The 22,621-nt window shown below is 47.6% G+C and overlaps 1 protein-coding gene across 3 annotated transcripts in view; it reads right to left on the bottom strand.

The window, feature by feature from the left end:
• Positions 1–22,621, bottom strand: part of PTPN14 (protein tyrosine phosphatase non-receptor type 14) — a 195,748-nt gene that overhangs the window by 34,990 nt on the left and 138,137 nt on the right. For all 3 annotated transcript variants that reach the window (XM_002717512.5, XM_070055315.1, XM_051820557.2), the window contains exons 6-12: positions 17,841–17,911; positions 16,884–16,971; positions 12,432–12,520; positions 8,585–8,672; positions 7,740–7,822; positions 4,066–4,123; positions 367–445 (exon numbers count right to left, since the gene is read on the bottom strand). In XM_002717512.5, the coding sequence (XP_002717558.3) occupies positions 367–445; positions 4,066–4,123; positions 7,740–7,822; positions 8,585–8,672; positions 12,432–12,520; positions 16,884–16,971; positions 17,841–17,911 (556 nt within the window). The remainder of the gene's footprint in view (positions 1–366; positions 446–4,065; positions 4,124–7,739; positions 7,823–8,584; positions 8,673–12,431; positions 12,521–16,883; positions 16,972–17,840; positions 17,912–22,621) is intronic.

Here is a 22,621-nt window from a genome sequence, read left to right on the forward strand (position 1 = left end):
AATGGTATCTTAACACCACTCCAGAGACCATGAACGACTTCTGGTCATGCCAGATGCCTGTATCCCCTGTCTCCACGGAAAGCTGACTGACATCTACAAGCTTCTGATACTGGCCCTGCAGGTGATGTCTCCCAGTCAGCCACACTGCCACCCTCCTCTCTAAGCCCACAGAAGAGAGGGAGGAGGAAAGAAGTCCTTCATCACCTCAGCCCTGACTCCCCCTGCAGTGAATTCCGGGCAGGGTTGTCTCCAGGGGTAACCGACACGTAGGCCCTTCACAAACCAAAGCCGTTGGCCCCCATTCAGACAGTGACAAGGTTACAACGCAAGCACCGCCGTCACCTGAAGAAGGGCAAGCGGAGTTACCTTGTGAGGTGTGTGTTTCCGAGTAGTGCTCGCCACACTGGACATGCATGGGAGGCAGGATGTACGGCTGCTGCCTGGGCTGGAACAGAGAACACAGCAGAGCTGGGGGAGGCGGTGGCACAGACCAGGGAACCACTGAGAGAGCCACGGGGGCCCTCAACACTCCGTCCCCCCACCCTACGGCCCCTCCCTCTTCCACTCATCTGACCCCAGCACATCACTACAATTGGGACTGGAAAAACCACGACAGAGAAAGGAAGGAGCGGGCTCAGGATCAGACAGAGGAAGAGGCTACAATCAAAGGCTGCAGCTAGCTCTCTATCATCTCTTCTCTCATCTGCTGATCGACGGAATGTTCTCCACGCCCTGCTTGGCAGAAAACTCTGAACACCTACGTTATGACCACCCATCTGAGAAATAATGAGAGTGGGACGGGGAGGCCTGCTTTGTTCTATTTAAACCTGGCTTCCCCTTGGAGCCATGAGCTCCCAAGACCAGCAAAGCTGTGCCCATGAGCCTAGTTCACAGCTCCACATCAGCTTCCAATAGGGGCAGAGTTGGCGCTAAGCTGGACCCAGCAGGGGACTAGTCCAAATATCCAAAAAGTGGCCCACATGGAGTGTGCAGTTCTCAAGGTCACTTCCCCACCCCGCAGCGCAGGACCAAATGTGGGAAGGGCCTGGCAGGGAATCCAGCTCAGCCACGCACAGTGCAGAACCTTCTCCCATCAGACTCTCACAGACGGCTGACCAAACTCAACCTGAGTAACCCCTGCTGCAGGAGAGGCCAAAACGTTTACCAAAAAATAGATTACGTATTCTGTGAGTCAACGGAGGACAGAAGATTATTCACTGCTGTGACCTAGGACAAGTCCCCGAACCCCAGCAGGTCTCAGTTTCCTGTCAATCAAATCAGGCTCCTCCCTCCCCTGCCTCAAACACTGTCCATTTTATTTACACACTGGGGTTTCAGATAAGAGTCTATTTTATGAAAAAGTACATGTAGGGGGAAAAAACTCCTTAACTTTGTAAGGATTATATTCATATGACTATTAGCCTTACACAAGGGGTCTTCAAAAGGTTCATGGAAAATGTGTATTATGAAAAAATTATCCATGGAATTCAATTTTTCTCATATCAAAATCAACTTATCTTTTAATGCCATGTTCAATGAGTTTTTCAGAGTACCTTCCTAGGTATCATTTTAAAGGGTACTGTTTTAGGAGAGCTGAGTTCCAACCAAGAAACCCAAAGCCAGCAGGGATCATACTTTCTGAGCATTCCCCGAGGCAGAGAGAGGCTAGGCCAGCGTCTGCAGCTGGGTCAATTACTCACCTATCATTTTCTTTGCTATCAAACATGCCTGATCATCAAAAGGACAAATAGAGAAGGTAATGAAGACAGAGGATCAAAAATTTAAAGGAAGCAATAAGGAAGAAATGAAACGAAACGAAGCCAAGAAAGTAGTTCAGGCTACTGAAGTAAAAGGCACTGTATCAGTTCTCTGAAGTACTCCCAAGTTTCTCTTTGGCTGATTTTTGAGTCGCCATTTAAAAATAGTTTTTCTCCTCTTGGCAATATATAGTTCAAATTTTCCCTGGTAGGAGGGCTGGTTTGATGGTTTTTTCCTTTTTTCTTAAAACACTGGAGATGGATTTGCACCAGGGAATATTATGAACTGGCATATGAGGAGGGTCTTCAAAAAGTTCATGGAAAATGTATATTATGAACAAACTGCATGGAATTCAAAATCTTTTTGCACCAAAATAAATTTATCTTTTCATTTCCCCACAAACTTTCTCAAGTCCCCTCAAAGGGCACAGGCAAAGGACAATAACAGCTAATCTTATCAACACCATTTTGATAATATAATTTATCACATTCCTCTCCAGACCTGCAAATGCAGAAACAGACTGAAGCCATGGACAACACAGAAGGGCAAAGTGAAAACAGAGGTTGGCAGGTCTGGTCATCAGTAAGCAGTGATAGAAGATCCTCTGGTCTTACTCTCAACCTCTGTAAGAGACTCCTGCTGAATTAGCTGAAACCAAAAGGGCAAGGGAAGCCAGCCTGAAACCAGCTGCTTCTAGACTGACTTCATCCAAGTCAACAGCTAAGCCTCTGCATCCTCCCTGGATAATCAGGATGAGGTCAGATCACAAGACAGGCGTAAAGCACTCCGCTCCCATGGTGTTTCAAGAGCATAAATGAAAAATGATCTCACTAATTAAGACATTTGGATAGTAAAGAAGGGAAAGGAAAATCACACCAACAAAGGAAAAGAATACAGAAACCAGTGCCGCGTCAAACCCACTGGTGCCCCAGGGAACACCCAGAGGGCCACGCACAAGACATGGTGCACAATGCTGACAGCACTGCCACTCACGGGGGTCTCGGGAGTTTTCACGTGATATTGTCATGGCTCAACTCTAGCCATTCTGCAAGTCCGTGTTTACGCATTCTCTAAGTAGCAAAATTTTCCCCAACACTTGCTTCTTAAGAGCTAAAGATATACTAGATATACTTCATATTGTATATGAAGAAAAATTCAAGTTTTTCTCTTATCAAAAGAACAGTTCATCTAGAAAAATTAAAAGGCCATGGGGCTGGTGCTGTGGTGTAGCACATAAAGCCACTGCCTGCACGGTGCCAGCATTCCATATGGGTGCTGGTTCAAGTCCCAGCTGCTCCACTTCCAATCCAGCTCTCTACTATGGTCTGGGAAAGAAGTAGAAGATGGCCCAAGTCCTTGGGCCCCTGTACCCACGTAGGAGACTTGGAAGAAGCTCCTGGCTCCTGGCTTCAGATTGGTGCAGCTACAGCCATTGCAGCCATCTGGGGAGTGAACCATGATGGAAGACACCTCTCTCTCTCTCTGTGTAACTCTTTCAAATAATAAATAAATAAATCTAAAAAGGAGAGGCCACAATATCTACCTGGATTTTGTGTGAAAAATTATAACCTAAAAGAATTGTAACCAAAAAAGCAGAGAACTTTAAAGAAATGAACTCTTCCTATCTTTCAACCCCATTATCCTTGAGTAACCCTTACAATAAAAGGTAGCCCAACAAAGATCACAAATGCTAGAATCAGAGTCATGTTTCCTTTTTTACATGATGAAGAGGTAGTTATCTCAAAAAAGAGAAGGAGGGAGAGAGAGAGAAAGAAGCAGCAGTTCTAGTTAGGTTAAAAAAAAAAAGTGGAAGGTTTCACATTTTTTTGGCTAATTAAGGCCATACAATTAGAAACACTACACTCAACCTTCACCATCAAATACTCTGAGACCATCCATGAGATTCATTCAAATTCCGCTTATTTCTGACTAGTTTATTAAGCTGTATCTATGGGACTGAATACAAAAGAACCTGTGGAGCTTTTAAATAATGCTATGTGTTCACACAACCCGAAGAGCTGTGCCATACACAACAGGTTGTACGCTGAAGGGACACAGTCCCAATGTCCTGGCGTAAGGTGTGGAGAAGCATGGGTCACCCTGGAGAAGGGAGGGGAAGGGATAGCTTAGGGGGACGGAGTGGGTGTTCTGTCACACCTCCTGCACCCAGACACCCTCCTGTGTTTTCACACCATCTCACCTGGTCACGATGCCTAGCCACCTGGCCCCCTAAAGCAGTATCAGAACCACACTAACCACACTCCATCCCCAACACTGACAGCTGACAACTGAAGATTTGATACATACCAGGGAGGACCTGCTCCAGGTGGGCTGACGTCTGATAGGAGGTGGAGAATTTGATTGCCTATGTGAAAAGTTGAGAAAATGAGAATTACTATCATTATTGATCAGATGTACACTCATCGGATAGATAAGGGAAGGGGAGAAAGGGGAAACTGACAAAATCAGTAGCACTTACACCAAGACATAAACAATGTTTATTTCTGGATGCTAATGCTAAGAATAATTTTAATTTCCATTTTTATTTTCAAAATGTTTGGAACACATAAGATGACTGTAATGAACTTCACAAGCTTTGATTACTAAAAGTTTATAATTATTTATATTCTTTTATTACTAAAAGAATGAGGCTGGAGCCAGCACTGTGGTGCAGCAGGTTAAGCTGCTACCCATGATACCAGCATCCCAAATGAGCTCCAGCTGGAGTCCCAGCTGCTCCATTTCCCATTCAGCTCCCTGCTAAGGTACCTGGGAAAGCAGCAGAAGATGGCCTGAGGGCTTGGGCATCTGCCACCCACATGGGAGAAACAGATAAGGCTCCTGGCTTGGGCCTGGCTTAGCCCCTGTCTTTGTGGCCATGTGGGGAGTGAACCTGCAGATAGAAGATAGCTTTCTTTCTGTCTCTCCCTCTCTGTAACTCTGCCTTTCAAATAAAATAAAATATTTTGTAAAAAAAAAAAAAAAAAAAGAATGGTTTACTATAAAGAAAATAAGACTGAAAAATGAAAAACATCATCCTTATTACATAGAGTTGCAAATACCGTACTCCTGGTTCTTTGTATGTGTGTAAAATCTTTTGTAATAAAAAAAAAAAAAGCAAGAAGGAAAAAAATCTTTAAAAATGCTTCTAGTCAAATAAAATTCCAAAACAGATAAAACGCTTCTTAGTATGATCCTATAAAGGTACTTCTTATTAAGCTGATACACATTACAAATAAGATCCTTTCGCCGGCGCCGCGGCTCACTAGGCTAATCCTCCGCCTAGCGGCGCCGGCACACCGGGTTCTAGTCCCGGTTGGGGCGCCGAATTCTGTCCCGGTTGCCCCTCTTCCAGGCCAGCCCTCTGCTGTGGCCAGGGAGTGCAGTGGAGGATGGCCCAAGTGCTTGGGCCCTGCACCCCATGGGAGACCAGGAAAAAGCACCTGGCTCCTGGCTCCTGCCATCGGATCAGCGCGGTGCGCCGGCCGCAGCGCACCAGCCGCGGTGGCCATTGGAGGGTGAACCAACGGCAAAGGAAGACCTTTCTCTCTGTCTCTCTCTCTCACTGTCCACTCTGCCTGTCAAAAAAAAAAAAAAAACCAAATAAGATCCTTTCTGGACTGACAGCCAACATGGATTATAAAGAACAGAGATAAAATGAGAACTGAACTCAAAGGAGCCTTCAACGTGGGTGTCGAATGCAGTGTCAATATTTCTCCAACACACAGGGTTACCATGAAACTAAAACCTGCACAGGTGGATGTCTTCAAGTGAAGTTCTTCAACGTAAAAGGCTCTCCTTATTCTGAGACCTAATCCTTCCTACCTTCTTGGTAATGCGTTTTGTTTTTTGTTTTTGTTTTTGTTTTTGTTTTTGACAGGCAGAGTGGACTGTGAGAGAGAGAGAAACAGAAAGAAAGGTCTTCCTTTGCCGTTGGTTCACCCTCCAGTGGCTGCCGTGGCCGGCGCACTGCGGCCGGCGCACCGCGCTGATCCAATGGCAGGAGCCAGGTGCTTTTCCTGGTCTCCCATGGGGTGCAGGGCCCAAGCACTTGGGCCATCCTCCACTGCACTCCCTGGCCACAGCAGAGAGCTGGCCTGGAAGAGGGGCAACCGGGACAGAATCCGGCGCCCTGACCAGGACTAGAACCCGGTGTGCCGGTGCCACAAGGCAGAGGATTAGCCTAGTGAGCCGCGGCACCAGCCTGGTAATGCGTTTTATGAAGTAGTGGCAAAGATACAATAATATTTAATTGTTAAAATACCTAACCAAACACAGCATACTCAGACCTATATTAAACCTCTTCCCCTTCTTTCTTCTGCCCATGTCAAGGACCAGTCCTGGAGCTTCCGGGTGACAAGTGGCAGCCCCACAAGAGCAAACACCAAGGACAGTCTTCAGGAGCTTAGAGGGTAGAGACCTCGGAGAAGAGTGTTGTTGTGAGGATGGTGGTGGTCTCACGGAACTCCAGAGTGATATTCCAGGCCTTAACACAGCCTGTGCTGAGCCTCCGAAACTCATGGACTCACTGAGCGTGTGTGTGTGTGTGTGTGTGTGTGGTGGGGGGGATTACTTCTTATATAGAGTGCTCAGTTTTTCATCAGATAAGAAGTTACCAACCTCCCAGAGCTTGTTAAGAAAAAAGGCTTGGTTATTGGAGAAGCAAAACAAAAACATAATATCATCTCTCAGTTTTCCATCTAATATGTAACATTCACTAAGGACAGAAGCCATTACAGAAACACACATACACAGAAAACTTTAGTAAAGTCATCTGCTGAGAAATGGTTAAGCCAGAATAGAGCGAAATCCTTCACTCTATGAAAGTCAACTCGTGTTCCTATTAGTGTCAAAGACAAAGTGAACGGCACAGACAAAGCAACAGCAGCTCAGAGCCATGCGGAGGCAGCTAGGGGGCAGCGTGTGCAGGGCACGTGCGAGAATGCCTCTGTCCCCAAGATGAGGCCACTTGATCTGTGTCTCCCTGATCAATCTCTCCTTCTGCCTTACATTTGCAAACTTTGCTAGTGGGCCCAAGACTATCTGAACCGGCTTCAGATCCTGACAGTGCCCAACTGCAGCGACTGGTTTGAAAGAGCTTCCATCGCGTGGAGAAGAAAGTCTGCCTTGACCCAGGGATCGAGTTATAAGGCAGCCACACACTGCAGCAGGAAGTGCTCTGGGACAGCGCTCCTGACACTCTTGGGCAGGTCCACCATGGGAGTGGAAACACAGAGCCTCCGTCGCATTTACATCCCTGACGCTCTGTGAAACGAAATTAAATGCCCTGGGCATCCAAACTGCTGAACGCGCTCTGCTGAGCAGCTCTCTCCGATTGTCTTTTGAAGGCAATCAAGGCCAAGCCACGGCGGGGTGAGCCCCAGCACGCGAGGGCCAAGGTCAGGTCACATTTACGTGCCCTCATCAGACACCCTTTATCATCTTTATTTCCAAATTAAATTAAAAAAAAAAAAAAGACACACGGATTTGTGCCATCTATGAGTGTCTTCCAAATCTTCCTCTAATTACCCTGGCCTCTCATTTGCAGGCAGATGACATGACCCAGGAGCACACGACACGCAGGGTTAGCCAACTGTGTAAGCCAAACGGGGCTGAGGATGACAAGCGCTTGTGCTCTTTCAAGCTGGCTCCTCACTGCGCTACCCACTTCTGAGCCCACTCCACATCTGACACGAAGGGGCACCCTGGCAAATTGGCAACCTCTCGGCTCCTCCAAACTCATAGCCGGGGGTTGGAAAGGCACTAATGTGGCCGCCCTGTCCAGGCAGTCGAGCACTGGCAGTCAATTTGTGAAATTATTCTCTCGCTAGGCATGTGTGCTATGCTAGACGGTCTTCATCATTAACGTCCTCTCTCTCCTGCTTGGTGACAGGTGACTTCCTCGGCTTCGCCGAGGAGCGAGCTTGTGAAAGCAGTCTGACAAGCCAGCTAGTGAGAGGGTGGACTACACATTTACTTACTCAGTGCAGATCTTGTTTTGTTTATAAAACTTGTGCCGTGTACCAAACAACCTGGAAATATACTTGGCATTTTCGATATCATCCTTGGAAAAGAAGAGATGGAGAGAAAAATAATAAGCATTTGTTTGATGAGATAAACATTTGACTGGGATTGCTCTGAGCAGGGATACAACCTACCCTCCCTTCATTCCAAGCACACACTAACCTGGACAGCCACCAAGCAAACCAACCTGCTAAATTTCTGCAGCCACCATGCCCACAAAGGCCACCAAAAACATGGCGGAAAATGTTGTCTCCTAAAGAACCCTTTGTATCTTTATGCTGGGGGCTACAAGGGCATTAAAATAAATAACTGCATAGAGGCAGAGCACAGAGTCAACACCAAACTGAATGCAGTGAGATTCACAGTCTTGGCTCTTGAAGGGACACTCACTAGGAGGTCACTCAGCTGATTTCAGATTAAGCTTGGACTAGGATAGGAATGAAGATCCAGGTCAGCCAGCAAGAGAACATGAGATTTGGGGTTACAGGCTTAGGGCTGTAACTGCAGAGCTAAGGAGTGCAGCACAGCAGACTGCGTGATCCATCAGAAACACCCAGGGCAGGTGGAGGAGCCCCACCGCTAGGGTCAAAAGTCAGCTTAGCAACCCAGCGTTCCAAACAAGGCATTGCACCATCACTACCCTGAAATGAGCAATGGTAGCACTGGGCAAGCCCGAGAATGTCCCTCTTCAATGGAATATGCGTTCTCTTAAGACATGGAGAACAGGAAAAGGGTACGAGGAATTTCTAATTCAAACAGCCAGCTGCTCATGGACCCTGCCTTGTCTATCCACATTGCTTACCGTGTGAAACAGCACTGTCTCCTCTTTGTTGATGAGCTCCACTATAATAGTCGACTTGTTATGAGTGATATTCCCAATATCGTTCCACCTGGTCAAAAGAAACACAGCTGTGTTAGCCCAGAGACATTCATGCATAGGAAGGTCATCTGCTACAGTCAAGTCTCATTTCACAAATTGTGATTTAACTTTTTTTTTTTTTTTTCAAAGAAACGTTCCTTTTCTCCAAAGAGGAAGATACAGAAAATGCAATACATATCTACTTTAAAAGATCAAAATTCTGGGGCCGGCGCCGTGGCTCACTTGGTTAATCCTCTGCCTGCGGCACCGGCATCCCATATGGGTGCCAGTTCTAGTCCTGGTTGCTCCTCTTCCAGTCCAGCTCTCTGCTGTGGCCTGGGAGGGCAGTGGAGGATGGCCCAAATGCTTGGGCCCTGCACCCGCATGGGAGACCAGGAGGAAGCACCTGGCTCCTGGCTTCAGATTGGTGCAGCACGACGGCCGTAGCGGCCATTTGGGGGGTGAACCAACAGAAGGAAGACCTTTATCTCTGTCTCTCTTTCTCACTGTCTATAACTCTACCTGTCAAATAAAAAAAAAAAGATCAAAATTCTATGTAAACCAAAGGTAGCTATCACTGTTCAAGCATTATTTCTTGACGAATAGCTATAAGGAAAATCAGCAAGGAACTCCTGTATCCTTTTTGCCCCCCAAATTTCCAAAGTGACCAAGTATTCCCCATGACTCCTGTTTTTCAATGAGAAAAGGGTGCATGATTAGAAAGTCACACGTGCCGGCGCCGCAGCTCACTAGGCTAATCCTCCGCCTTGCGGCGCCAGCACACTGGGTTCTAGTCCCGGTCAGGGCGCCGGATTCTGTCCCGGTTGCTCCTCTTCCAGGCCAGCTCTCTGCTGTGGCCAGGGAAGGCAGTGGAGGATGGCCCAAGTGCTTGGACCCTGCACCCCATGGGAGACCAGGATAAGTACCTGGCTCCTGTCAAAAAAAAAAAAAAAAAAAAAAGTCACACGTCCAGGAATCCAGACCAAAGAATCCACATGGGTTCTGTTTTGCCAAGCACTCTACAGAGTGATTATGCCACCTAAAAATACAGGCTTGACGTGCTCATGCCTTTGTGATCTAGGTACACAGATATACACAAAACCAGATTTCCCCCTTCCCTCTCTCCTCACAGAGATCCTCCCTAAAATGAGGCACATCAAAATAAGTAGCAGACAAGGGAAGAGAAGCTACTGCTTCCTGTTCTCCTTGGAGCCAATTTGTAACCATCTTTTACCACACTGACCCTTGGCTTGGTGGCCCAACTGTTAGTTCCCTGCTTCTGCTTGACCACTCCCTCACACGTCTATTCGGTGCACTTGTACCATCTCCTGCCCAGATAACGCCTTTGAGACTCGGCTCAGGAGCTGCTGTCTAGGAAACACTGCCACACTGCCCTCTACCCACATGCGAGGAGAAGAACCTGCTCTGGCCCTCTCTTGTTGCTGCATGTTACTGCTTCTTCCTTCTGTCTCTAGATCTCCAGCAGGACTGTGCAAGACCACACCCCGCGTAGGGATTCTGCTTTCTTCATCTCTGTTCCATGCACTGGGCAAAGTACCTGGCATAGAACACTGAACAAATGCTGCTGAAAGAATGAAAAGTGATGATACCGACTTCCACGTGGGCCTGGCAGGAGTCGTAGAACAACTCTCCAAGGCAGTCAAGGCAGCTTCTTTTGCTCCTACTTCAGTGATGAGGCCACGTACGTACAATGAGTGCCTGGCTTAGCCACATCCACTCTGTTAGTCAGAGATGGAGGAGTCCCACTTCTGATGTCTCCAGAGGTTTCCCCAGTCACCTCTGCATCATGCCAGTACCAAGTACGTTGAAGGACGTGTGTTTGGCAGGCTTTTCTGCTTGCACGCAGGCCAGCCTGCTGCCCAACTCACAGCTCCACCAGGCCACACCGACATGGACTTGTGGCTCCACGGCTCTCAGAACAAGGGCTGTGCAGATCCGAGATCCTTGGGTTCCCTTGGCTCCCTTCCTTCAGATCAAGCGCCAGCACTCTGGGTACACCCTTGCCCCCACCACATGACTTCACCTAGTGGCACAATTAACACAGCATCATAGCAGAGGTAAAGCCCATCCTGCAGGGGTTGTAAGTGAAAAGGCTGAGAAGCAGTTCCCAAGGAAACTAAGCAAAACCTGTGAATGGCTTCTGCTGATCAAACCTGAAAACTTCTCTATCCTTCTATTTTTCATCAATAGCTGGTATGTAAGACTTGTTTACTTCTCTGTAGACTCAAGGACAAACTGAAGCCTGAAGCATCAGTTTAACTATGGTGGGACTAAGTGCCTGGAGAGCTTTGAATAGGAAAAAAAAAAAACCTTCACTAGAACTCTGAACATATTTACCTATTCGTCTCAATTTTTTTTAAGATTTTATTGTGAGGCATAGTTACAGAGAGAGGTAGAGACAAAAGAAAGAGGTCTTCCTTCCACTGGTTCACTCCCCAAATGGCTGCAATGGCTGGAACTGGGCTGATCAGAAGCCAGGAGCCAGGAGATTCCTCTGGGTCTCTCATGCAGGTTCAGGGGCCCAAGCACTTGGGCCATCCTCTATTGCTTTCTCAGGCCATGGCAGAGAGCTGAATTGGAAGAGCAGCAATTGGGACAAGAACCAGCTATCTGGGATGCTGGTGCTGCAGGCAGAGGCTTATTAGCCCACTACACCACAGCTCTGGCCCCTTGACTCAATAAATTTACACTTTGTGGCAGGCACAGGGAATTGATCCTATCTCCAAAAAAGTTTATTTTATAGCCTTAAAGATCTCTCTTCCAATTCCTGTTTCAATAATGGCTTTATTCAAAGAGCAAGAGAAAATCATAAAAAAAAATAATGGCAGCGGGGGGACCTAGGGAAATAAAAGCCAATCAGGAAGCTTTTGGTTGGAAAACTGTCTCCGAATGACCGGCAGTAACTGCTGATGCAGACAATACCCGGCTGGCCAAGACGCACGGCGGGAAGGTGGGCTGTGCTCAGCTCTGAGAGCTCTTTGATCATCTGTCCCAGATGCACAGCTCTGCCTATCAGATGCACACACAGGAGAGCTGCTCTTGCAATAAATAATGGGCCATGTTGTCCTTGGCAGTGAAAGCACACATGCAGTTTCTCAGAGTGGACATTACAATGGAATGCATGGGCCGTGGCACAAAGAGCAAGTTCGCGGCCAGATATTGGTAGGGGGCACTCTGCCACCTCCCTACACTGGGTACACTCACGGGAAGTGGAAACGAGGGTGAAACATCAAAATGATAAAAAGTACCAAAGCCCTTTAAGTTATCATAGTAAGTTGATTGCCTTTGCAAAACACACTTTTACAAATAATACTCTTTTGTGAACATAAAAAATGAGTTGTACTCTTCTAGCACATGTTGTCAGGCAGAGGAGCCGGGACAATAGGAAGCAGCCAGTTTGGATTTAATGACTGGTCCTGGGTAATCCTGTCAAAGGTAACCAGCAGGAAGCTAACTGCAGAGCTGTTTCAAATGAGATTCATAATGCTGAATTCCACTCTTCTGACTCAGTGCAGTTCAACCACACGCCTTCTGGAGTCAGGCAGGAAGACAGGGTTTCCCCTCCCCTAACAGGCCCCCAAGAAAAGTGAAACAAATTTCTCCATAATTGCTTAAATCCCCCAGAGAGCTGATCTTATCTGAGCTGAGACGCTCACTTCTGATCGGAGTGTGGCTCTCAAGGCACCTGGATAACTTCAGCACTCAGTGCAGTGTCTAGAGTTCCTCAAGGGGAAAAGAAAACAGGCGAGACAAAAGCAAGCGAGACTACCTGTGTATGACTGCTTGTCTTCCGATTCTGTTTCTCACGAAAATGCCCATAAAGAAAATGCCGAGGTGCATACTGTTTCCTTGATTGTCCTGTGTAAGATCAACAAAAGACACGTGTGATGACCCATGCTCATTGTGGGGTTATTCACAAAGGCCGAGATATGGTGTCAACCTAAGCATCTGTCAACAGGTGAATGAATAAAGCAAATGTGCCATAAATACACAACAGAACACGACGCAGCCTTCAAAAAGGAGGGAACCTTGTCATCTGCGATAACATGGATGAGCCTGGAGGACATCACGTGAAATGAAATAAGGCAGGCACAGAGAGAAAGTTGGTGGAAAACGGAATGAAAACGAATGTTCATTTTGGCACAACATTTCTGAAATCTATGCATAGCTTTATCATAACATGCATTTCTACAAACTTTCTGAAGACCCCTTTCACCGTGTGATCTCAGGTGTGGAATCTAAGAAATTCATTAAAGCATAGGGTAAAGCAACGGTTACTAGGGCCTGGGGAAAGGGGCATAAGAGATGTCAGTCACAGTGTATATCATTTCAGGAAAAGGACGTTTAGCAGATCTATTGCATATCATCATAAATAGAATTATCAATGTTATATTCTTGACGATCAGTGAGATTTTAAATGTTGCTACCAAAAAAAATGGTAGGTATATAAGGTCATGGATATGTTAATTAGTTCAATTTAGCCATCCCACAAGGTACACATATTTCCAAACATCATGTTTTACACAATAAATATAACACAATTTTTATTTGCCAATTAAAATATTAATTTCTGGCCCAGAGTTGTGGTGCACCAGCTTAAGCTACTTCCTGCAATGCCAGCAAACCACATGAGCGATGGATGGAGTCTCAGCTGCTCCACTTTCCATCCAGCTCCCAGCTGATGCACCTGGGAATCAGCCAATGCTGGCCCAAGTGGTTGGGCTCCTGCTATCCACAAGGCAGACCCAGATGGCGTCCCAGGCTTCTGGCTTCAGCCTGACCCAGGCCCAGCCATTGCATTCGGAGGAGTAAACCATCAGAGGAAGGATCTCTGCCATCTCTTCCTCTGCCTTCCAAATAAAATCAAATCTTTAAAAATCACTACATTTTTTAAATAAAAAAATTAACTTGCAATGAAATGGCTCACCAGTGGTCACGCAGCGCCTGGCTGCAGCCCCCCAGTGGACAGCACACCCCTTTCTCGCCCACAATGGGCTGAGTCATAGGCAGCATCAGAGAGAAGGCAGCCAGCTGTAGGGGCAGCCTTGGAAGGACTCATACCATGGCCTGTCTTAGCGGCCCACATGGATGTAATTTTTTCTTTTTCCCCTCAATTTGTCACTAAGGTTTTCCACTTTTCACATTTTGTCGGCCTTTTGGATTTCCTCTTTACATGAGTATCTACTGATTTGTGTTTTTAACCATAGCTTTTGTTTTGACATCAAAGTTCTATATACATATAGTCCGAAGAGTTGAGTATTCTTCATGGCTTGTGTAAAGACGCCAATAGGAGGCGTGGCCCCAGCCCCTTCCCCCAGAACCGGCAGCTCTTTTATCCCTTCAAGCCCTCTGCAAGTTTGGGCACCCACGATGTCCAGCCCTCAGCGCAGAGTCTCATCTCAGGAGCGTGTTCTCCGATCACTCACTGCCGCCTCTGGTCACTCCTTCTAGAACTCACCACTCGGGTGCTGGGCATCCCGGATGGTCTCGTTACTCTTCAAGCTCCTGTCCCCCACTTTATATTACTCTACTTCTAGGTGAGTTTTTCTCCATTTTTGTCTCTTTGGGTGTCTAAGTTTTCCCTTTCTAAGAGCACATTTCTATTTCCTGAGAGTTCTGTTCTAGGTGTTCCCTCTTAGAAGCACCCTGCTCCTCCCTGGTTTTGATTTATTGTTTAACTCTCGGAAATTCGCTGGACAGGACTTTGAGCAGGAGACTGCTCCCTGCAGAGTCGCTGTGTCTTCAAGGCTGCGCCGTTCCCATGGTGAGGGCCTCTGTCACTCCTAATAGGACACAGCCTCAGGTGAGGCTTGGCTTGGGATGCCAAAGGCTGGTGGGTGCTGGGAGGGCATAGAGGGACTGGAGGACTTCCCTGCCAGGTGATCTGTGGGGTCCTGTGCTGGGGAACACCACATGTCTTATCTTCACTCTGGTTTTCTGGTCCAGGCAGGCACTTCCAATCTCCTACCTGGTAAAGCATAACCTGGCGACTGAGGTTCTGAAAGCAGGGTGGGAACAAGCCTCAGCAGCTCACAGACAAACTGCCACTCAGGTCCAGGCTTTCAGCAGGGGGAGGTTCCTCTTCTGGAGGAGCTGGGGGGAGGGGATGCCAGACAGAGAAGAGGGGGACCTCTATATTCCCCAGAACACAAGATCCCATTCAAGACACATAAGCTAGGGCCCCTCTCAACCCACTCCCCAAGGCGTGCCCTAGAACAGGAGCCTTCTAACACGGACACAGCAAGGGTAAGACAACTGCAGGCAGCAAAAGGGGGAAAAGTGTTGAGAGAAAGCTTGGGGGTGGGGCAAGAGAGAACTGTCCTGGTGCTTCCGAGATGCTGAGAAGGTAAGGAATGCTACAGAAGACAGGAGGGACGAGAAGACAGGCGGCGTGCAGACAGAAAAAGAAGAGGAAAGTCTGCAGGAACACTTCCCTGAGTACCTTCCTCACAGCCCAGGCCACACTCCGCTGGCGGATACGAGAGCAGCTCCCCCCAGGGAGGCCACGGGAAACAGAGAAGGGATGCCCGAGGCAGCCACTCCACCCCGGACACTGGGGGCACTGCACTGTCAACACTGCAGGGCTCTGAGGCCAACCTGGGAAAGGACTGCGGTGCCCGAATGTCTAGTGCATCCCAAGAGCACCATGAACCCTGCCAGTACTGGAGTGACTCAGGCAGCAGGCACACCTGCGTCTGTGGAGGAGGGGGCAGACCTGCTGCAAGGTGCTCTTCCGACCTTGGAAATCCTTGAGGAACTACTCCAGGGAAAGCCTGCACCTCCTGGCGGTGCTGCTTCCTCAGCAATACGGTGACACGCTTTCGCTTATTTGCTCGGTACAGACCACAGCACCTCTCCTGGTCTTCCCCTGCCGGCTACTGCCTGCTGTCTCCTGGTGTCTGAGCTGACCACGTAGCCGCCCCCACAGGTCACCAGGCACCAAGTGATCCGAGGTGGTCCCCTTAGTCATCCACAGCCATGTGGGCAGCTTGTGAGTCAGCAGCGCCTGTCTTCCCACTCAGAGGGAGGCGGAATGTCCCCCTGGATTCCGCGGGAGGACACGGCACAAAGTGCACCACGCTGAGGCTCAGTGGGTTTCAACACCACTTACTACACCCCCATTTCCCAGCGCTCAGAATTCCGAAAAACAAACAACACATGACCACTGTTACACTACTAAACCCCCGATTTCCAAGGGTCGAGAAGTCAGTTTTCTAGAAGTGGAGAGAAGTTTACTCTGATTTTTCAATGACCCAAAATATCATGACTATATATGGGCTGCCGAAATCTACGTGGGATGCAGATGGGCTTCATAAGGCATGATCGTGAGCAAACTGGATTACAATCTCATGAAGGGCAGCCGTTAGAGAAGCAAGAGAAATTAAACAAATCTGAAAAAGAGCCCTTCAGCTCTTTCTGCAAGCTGTGGCCACCCTGCTCGATGCTTGAGGCACACGGACAGTTCTCCTCAAGGCAAGAGGCAAGGGCACAGAGCGGGGCAGGGAAGAGATCCATCATAAAACAACCGGTAGAGCCACGCTGCAGGAGGGTATCAGTGTCAAAATTAGTGGCATCTTCCAAATCCCTGGAACACGCCGGTGGCATTAGGTCTCTGATAAAACTCCTTTGTTTTCTAAAGTTGATGGGCAGAGAGAGGAAAATGAGCTTGGCTCATGGGGTCTGCTCTGTCAGTGACCAGGCACCATGACCCCAGACACTTCAGGAGGTGGCTGTGAAAGTGACAAGAACAGCAGCAGTCTCTGGGCTGGGGTCCACACGACCCCTGGGGGCTGCACACCTATCACTGCAAACAGGAAAAGCTACCTTACAATGACCCCAGCACCCCACTCACCAAAGAGAGAGTCTGCCTGGGGAAGAGAACTGCCCGCACCAGCCCCTGCTGGTACACATGACATTAGCTGCCTACCCTGTTGTATGACCACAGAGGAGCCTTGATGCCTTCCAGATGTCAGGTGAGCTGGTGTCAGGCATGCTTCCCTATTCGATGAAGTGTTCTGCTGAAGACCACAGAAAACCTCAACATCTCTTAGCTCAGAGAAAATGTTTGCTTTACCTAAAGTAAACCGGACTCACCAACTAAGGTCACAATGCAGTAAGGAGACCACAGATGGCTTCCTGGTCCTCTGCTATCCATGCTGGTTTTCCAGACACCTGCCCTGTTCTGACAAGGTCAGAGCAGGGGCGGGGCCCAGCACGTTACCTTCACAGGGAAGATTTCCTGTCCAAAGCCGTCCAAACGTTCCACTTCATTGATGTACATAAGCTCCGCTTCTGCTGGCAGGATTCCACTAAAATCAAAACCACGTAAGAGGAGGAAATGGTTAGGCGCACCCACGTCAGTGGAAGATCCTGCCCTCACGCTGGCAAATTCCAGAGCTGTGGCTTAGTTTCTGGGAAAAGCAATCGTGACTCAATGGTGAGGGTCTGGTGCATTACGAGGTAATTCGTTAACATAGTTCCTGGTGGCCTTTTACTCACCAGGGAATAAGAGGAAGCTAAGGTATTTAAGGAAGACCGACAGCCTTAATTAATAACACTAAATAATTATTTCAGACATCCCTGTCAATAATACTTCCTGCTTTAAAAGAGAAAAAAAAATATCTTTTTCTCCCACCTGGGAGAAATCTCCACTACTTAAAACAAAAGGAAAAATGACAAGAAGCGAAGGTTTATGGTGAGGCTGAGGTTTTGGGAGCCTAGTAATTAAGTCAAGGAGCCTAGGACTGCTGCACAGGTCCCTGGGGTGCCATGGGGCGGGGGAGGTTTCTTTTCCATTGGTCCAAAGAGCTCCATGTGGCCCCAGTGCCAATCTGGTGCTTCCCTAAGTTCAAGTTTGGGTCTGCACTCTCAACACAGGCAGCTCCAGACTTTACAGATTTGGTAACAGATTTTTTGGAAGTTCACAGAGGGGAATTCTCTACATCTATGTGGGCTTCCTGCTTTGTGGGTGGGGGGTGAGGGGTGGGGGAGACAGCGGGTAGGCAAAGAGAAAGGGAGAGTAGACGATGAAAAAGGAAGGAAGAGGGAGAGGAGCAAGGCCCTCAGGCCCCCTTCCCAGGGAGGCACACAGCTGAGCCCCATGCTGGAAGCCAGGGCTCCAGCTAGGAGACGAGAACCTCCAGACGGTGGACACCCGCCTGCCCTCCGCCTGCCTCACCTGTGGGCTTTGTGCTCCTGGGCCACCTTCTGGGTGAGCTCCTCCAAAACAGCCTCTTCCAGGGCCAAATCCTACAGAACAGAAAGCACGGGAGGTCAGGAGGGTCTTGCAAGGCAAGTGCTCCTTCAGCAACTGTCCTGATGAGCCTCCTCTCCGCACTCTCTCCTTACTCCGCCAGGTTAAAAGCTGTGACTTTTAAAACTGAGTGTTCAAGGCCAGCGCCCTGGCTCACTTGGTTAATCCTCCACCTGCGGCGTCGGCATCCAATATGGACACCGAGTTCTAGTCCCGGTTGCTCCTCTTCCAGTCCAGCTCTCTGCTGTGGCCCGGGAGGGCAGTGGAGGATGGCCCAAGTGCTTGGGCCCCTGCACCCGCGTGGGAGACCAGGAGGAAGCACCTGGCTCCTGGCTTTGCATTGGCGTAGCTCCGGCTATAGTGGCCATTTAGGGAATGAACCAACGGAAGAAAGACCTTTCTCTCTCTCTGTCTCCCTCACTGTCTATCTGTCAAAAAAAAATAAAATAAAAACTGAGTGTTCATTTCTGTGGTTAGAAGGTTAGCCATTACACCTTGGGTTACTGCAAGTATAACATGGGTTGTCCTCTACAATCTGCAGTGCCTGGGAAGAGCTTTGTTTTGCTTTTCTTTTCCTTTTATCCCTATCTGCCTGTCTCTCAAAAATGTCTTGCATGTTCAATCCATGGGTTCTGCATCTATGGATCCCATCAAGTAGGGACTGAAGATACCTGGAAAAACAACCAAGCCAACACTGAGGGTGTTGTCATGTCTTTGTTCCCCAACAATACAATAACTACTTAGCATTTACATTGTATTAGATATTACTTGTAATCTAGAGATGATTTAAAGTGTGTGAGAGGATGTTTGTAGGTTTGATGCAATATTGTGCCATTCGGAAGGAACCTGAGCATCCACAGACTATGGTATCCTTGGGGGTCCTGGACCCCGTGCCCCATAAATACTGATGGATAAACTATATGAAGATTTACCTCCAACCTAACATTTCATGTTAGAAGCCATCCATTCCAAAATGTGTACTTCAAACTGTAAGAAACATTCTATATCAGATAATTAAATGTGAAAAAGCACTTTTTTTTTTACAACTGAAAAATGAGCATATAACTATATCCTGGAAATTCTAAGTTTTTAGATTCTAAATTTATAGTTCATAAGAGACCCCAGAGAAGACAGAAGGAATCACTGGCAACTCTTGTTTTTCACATGTTAACTTACTAAGTTGCTATTTCCTATTCAGCCATCCATTGAGATGACTCAGATCATGATAAGAAATAAGCTCAACAGTTTCTGTTTTATGTTGTGGAAGAACAAAGATACCACAGGGTGGGGCTGGCACTGTGGTACAGGGGGTCATGCCACCACCTGTGATGACAAAGTTCCATTATAAGCACCAGTTCCAGACCCTGGCTGCTCCCCTTCCAATCCAGTTCCTTGGGAATGAGCCTGGGAAAGCCATGGAAAATGGGCCAAATACTTGGGCCCCTGCCACCCACATGGGAGACCTGGATGGAATTCTGGGATCCGCAGCTGTTGTGGCCATCTGGGAGTGAACCAGCAGATGGAAGATTCTGTCTCTCTCCCTATGTCATACTTAAATAAATCTTAAAAACAAACAAACAACAACAAAAAAGATGGGGCTTATTTACTCAGCTAGGCAGGTGCAACTCAGTACTGAGCAGCAGTCATAACCTGACACTAATTCTGAAAAGCTACCAAGAGTCATGTCGCAACACAAGAAAATAAAGGTAAGGGAAGATCAAAAAGGGTTCTACTAAACCCCCTTTTCCTAGTTTTAGAAACAAAAAAATGTCCCAAGGTCTCCCTCCCCCCACCACTACTGCACTCCACTCAACCACCTCCATCTGTGCCTGGGGCCTCCCTGAGGTATGGGCCCCATCAGGGAGACATGTGAGAGTGGTCCCTGCATGAATGAAAAATGGTGGCATGCATGCCTGTACACAGCCGCACACCTGTGGAGCGCCCTGTGTACTTAACTTTGTTCTTTTCTCCGCTGAAGAAATGACATTTGACAAATTCGGTTACTTTGTAAGATCAAACACAGCCATTCATCCCATCTTCCCTCCCCCACCAAAGGAATGCATTCTTCTCTTTGAAAGCCCCAGTGGAAGCAAGCAGAAAGTTTACAGCCTTCCATGGCTCCCCACTGCCAACTCAATTAGGTCAACACCTGGGCCAGGCATTCAGCCCATTCTTCAGAGTGACCCAGCCTTCCCTCCTAGACCTTCCCTCCCAAGGGTCCACGGCCTCAGGCAAACTCCTCTCCCTTAGCACCAGCTGCTTTTATATCCTCAAACTCATGCCCACCCTTGCTGGAAGAGCCATGCAGTCCCTTTACGCCCCACTTCCCTTGCCCTCACCCAGCCAGATGCAAGCCTTGCTGCTCTTGCAGCCCTCCGCACGGCCTGCCTCCTGCGTTTCCTGCTTAGTTCGCTGCATGCCCATTGCTTTCCTGTTGGATTTAGGCACTTCGAGGACAGCCATTCCTCTTCACATCACTTAAGGGCTCTAACAGGGCTTTTCCTCAACGACAGCTTAGGAACTGTCAAAATATAGTAAGTGATTGATGTTTCTTGAACGGAACTCATTATGCAACATATAATTCCCAGTTCCTCAAATGATATAAAGCTGGTCAATGATGATTTGTACCTTCTGCCTATCCTCTGTTTATATTAAAAAATATTTGAAAGGCAGGGAGACAGAGATCTCCCATCTGCCAGTCTACTTCTCAAATGTTCTCAATAGCTGGGACTGGGCAAGGCCCAAGCCAAGAGCCATGAACTTAATCCAGGTTTCCCCACATAAGTGGCAGGAATTCAATGACCTGAGCCATCACCTGTTGCCTCCCAGGGAGCACATTGGCAAGAAGCTAGAATGAAGAGCGTAGCTGGGGCTTGAACCCAGGCACTTTGATATGTGATGCCGGACTCTCAAGGGGTGTGTTAACAACTGCACTGGGTATCAGTCCTGTCAGTTTACACTGTTAGATGAATACAGTGAGGCCATCTGGAAAGTTACCTGTTTGCATCACACAGAGACAGAATACTACTACTACTACTACTAACAAGATGAAAACTAAATAAATACTGAGACTCCATCACATGAACTCCTTTAGTGCCCCTAAGGACTTAGGCTTATGTTACCCTCATGTAAGATGAAAAAAGAAAGCTCTAGAGAGGTTAAGTAATTTGCCCAAGGTCATACACTATAGCAAGGGTATAGCCAGGATACTGGCACTGCACTGCTCGGCAACTGGGCTATGAACCACAGGACACAGAGCACCCAGCATACAACACGGGGGGAGGCGGGGAGTTAAGAGTAGATGCACTTGCTGGGGAAGTGGAGTAGATGGCAGCAGCCAGCACAGTCACAGCCCAGACACACGCATCCTCAGTGTCTGCCGCAGGCCTTCCAAAGGTGATGGAAACATTAGTAGCCACAGACACACATGGCTACCAAGTACCTGCAATGGAGACAATGAAAGGAAGGAACAGAATTTTCTATTTTATTTAATTAGTTTTAATGTAAACAGCCATCCCTGGCTAGCAGCTCCACTCTGAAGACAGCAATTTTAGACCTCAGATCATCAGTGTTCATTTGTTTGTCCGACAGTGAGGCTGACGAAGTCTGGGTTTCTGAAGCCCCTGATGTGCTCTGAGCCCCATAAAGACACAGCCTTGCTGCGGGGGGGGGGGATGCACGTAGCTCAAAGGAACTCCATTACTGCTGCATAGCCCTTTGACCAATCGACGCCTTCACCATCTAAACTCAAATATGCTGCTGTCCTCTTTGAAAACTCTGCATAGCATCCAACCCTATTCTCCTCCTCCAGGCAATGTGACAAAGGATTTTAATGAGAGTGAAGGTGGAAAACAAATTGGAAATTTCTCCACCTCTAATGGCAGTAATTCCATCTGACATAAAAACGTACTCACTAAAATCATGTTTGAGTTTCCCTTTCCTCCCAAAAGCACACTAGAAAACATCCTGACTTCTGAGATGTCAGAAATATTGATTCAAGCCTATTGACACTAACTCCTCCTGAGACATCAGAAATGTTGATTCAAGCCTATTGACACTAACTCCTCGTATGAAATTCTCTGCTAAGCAACATGCTAATTTTTTTGAATGGAGGTTGATTTCACGGGTAGAATTAGTAAGGCATTAAAAACAGCAGGCACAGAAGATAATACTGTTGTTTTCTGGAAGAGAGTAAGAATATGAATAATAGAGCTATTCATAAAAAGTTAAAGATCTGTATTATTTCCCTAACCTCTAAGAACATGGTGAGCCTGGAATCAATTTAAATTCATTTCGTGCAAAGAAAATGGATAAAAGCTCCAGTCTTTTTCATCCTAGTCTCTCAAAACTTAAAGCCTTTATTACCAGACACTTGACTTTTCTCCCACATAGCATTTAACTTTCAAAATCTCTTGCAATGCTTTCTTGTTTTTATCTCACTGCTAACACCTAAGTCCTATCTCTTGCCCAGACGAGCAGATTCTGAGCTGATCTCCTTCCTCAACTGGTCTCACTGCTCGAATCCAGCAGTTCTCAAAGTGCAGGACCTGCAAAACCCTAGAAGAAGCCCCAGGACTCTTAACTGCTCAGAGGCTCTCAGCTTCAGCCAAGATTCCCCTCTGACACCATCGAGCTAAGTCAGTCTGGCCAGCGGACTCTCCCAACCACTCAGGGCACCTCAGCTCTTCTCTGCCTCAATCATTTCT

This window comes from Oryctolagus cuniculus, chromosome 13 (assembly GCF_964237555.1).
Source record: "Oryctolagus cuniculus chromosome 13, mOryCun1.1, whole genome shotgun sequence".
NCBI classification, from domain to species: domain Eukaryota; kingdom Metazoa; phylum Chordata; class Mammalia; order Lagomorpha; family Leporidae; genus Oryctolagus; species Oryctolagus cuniculus.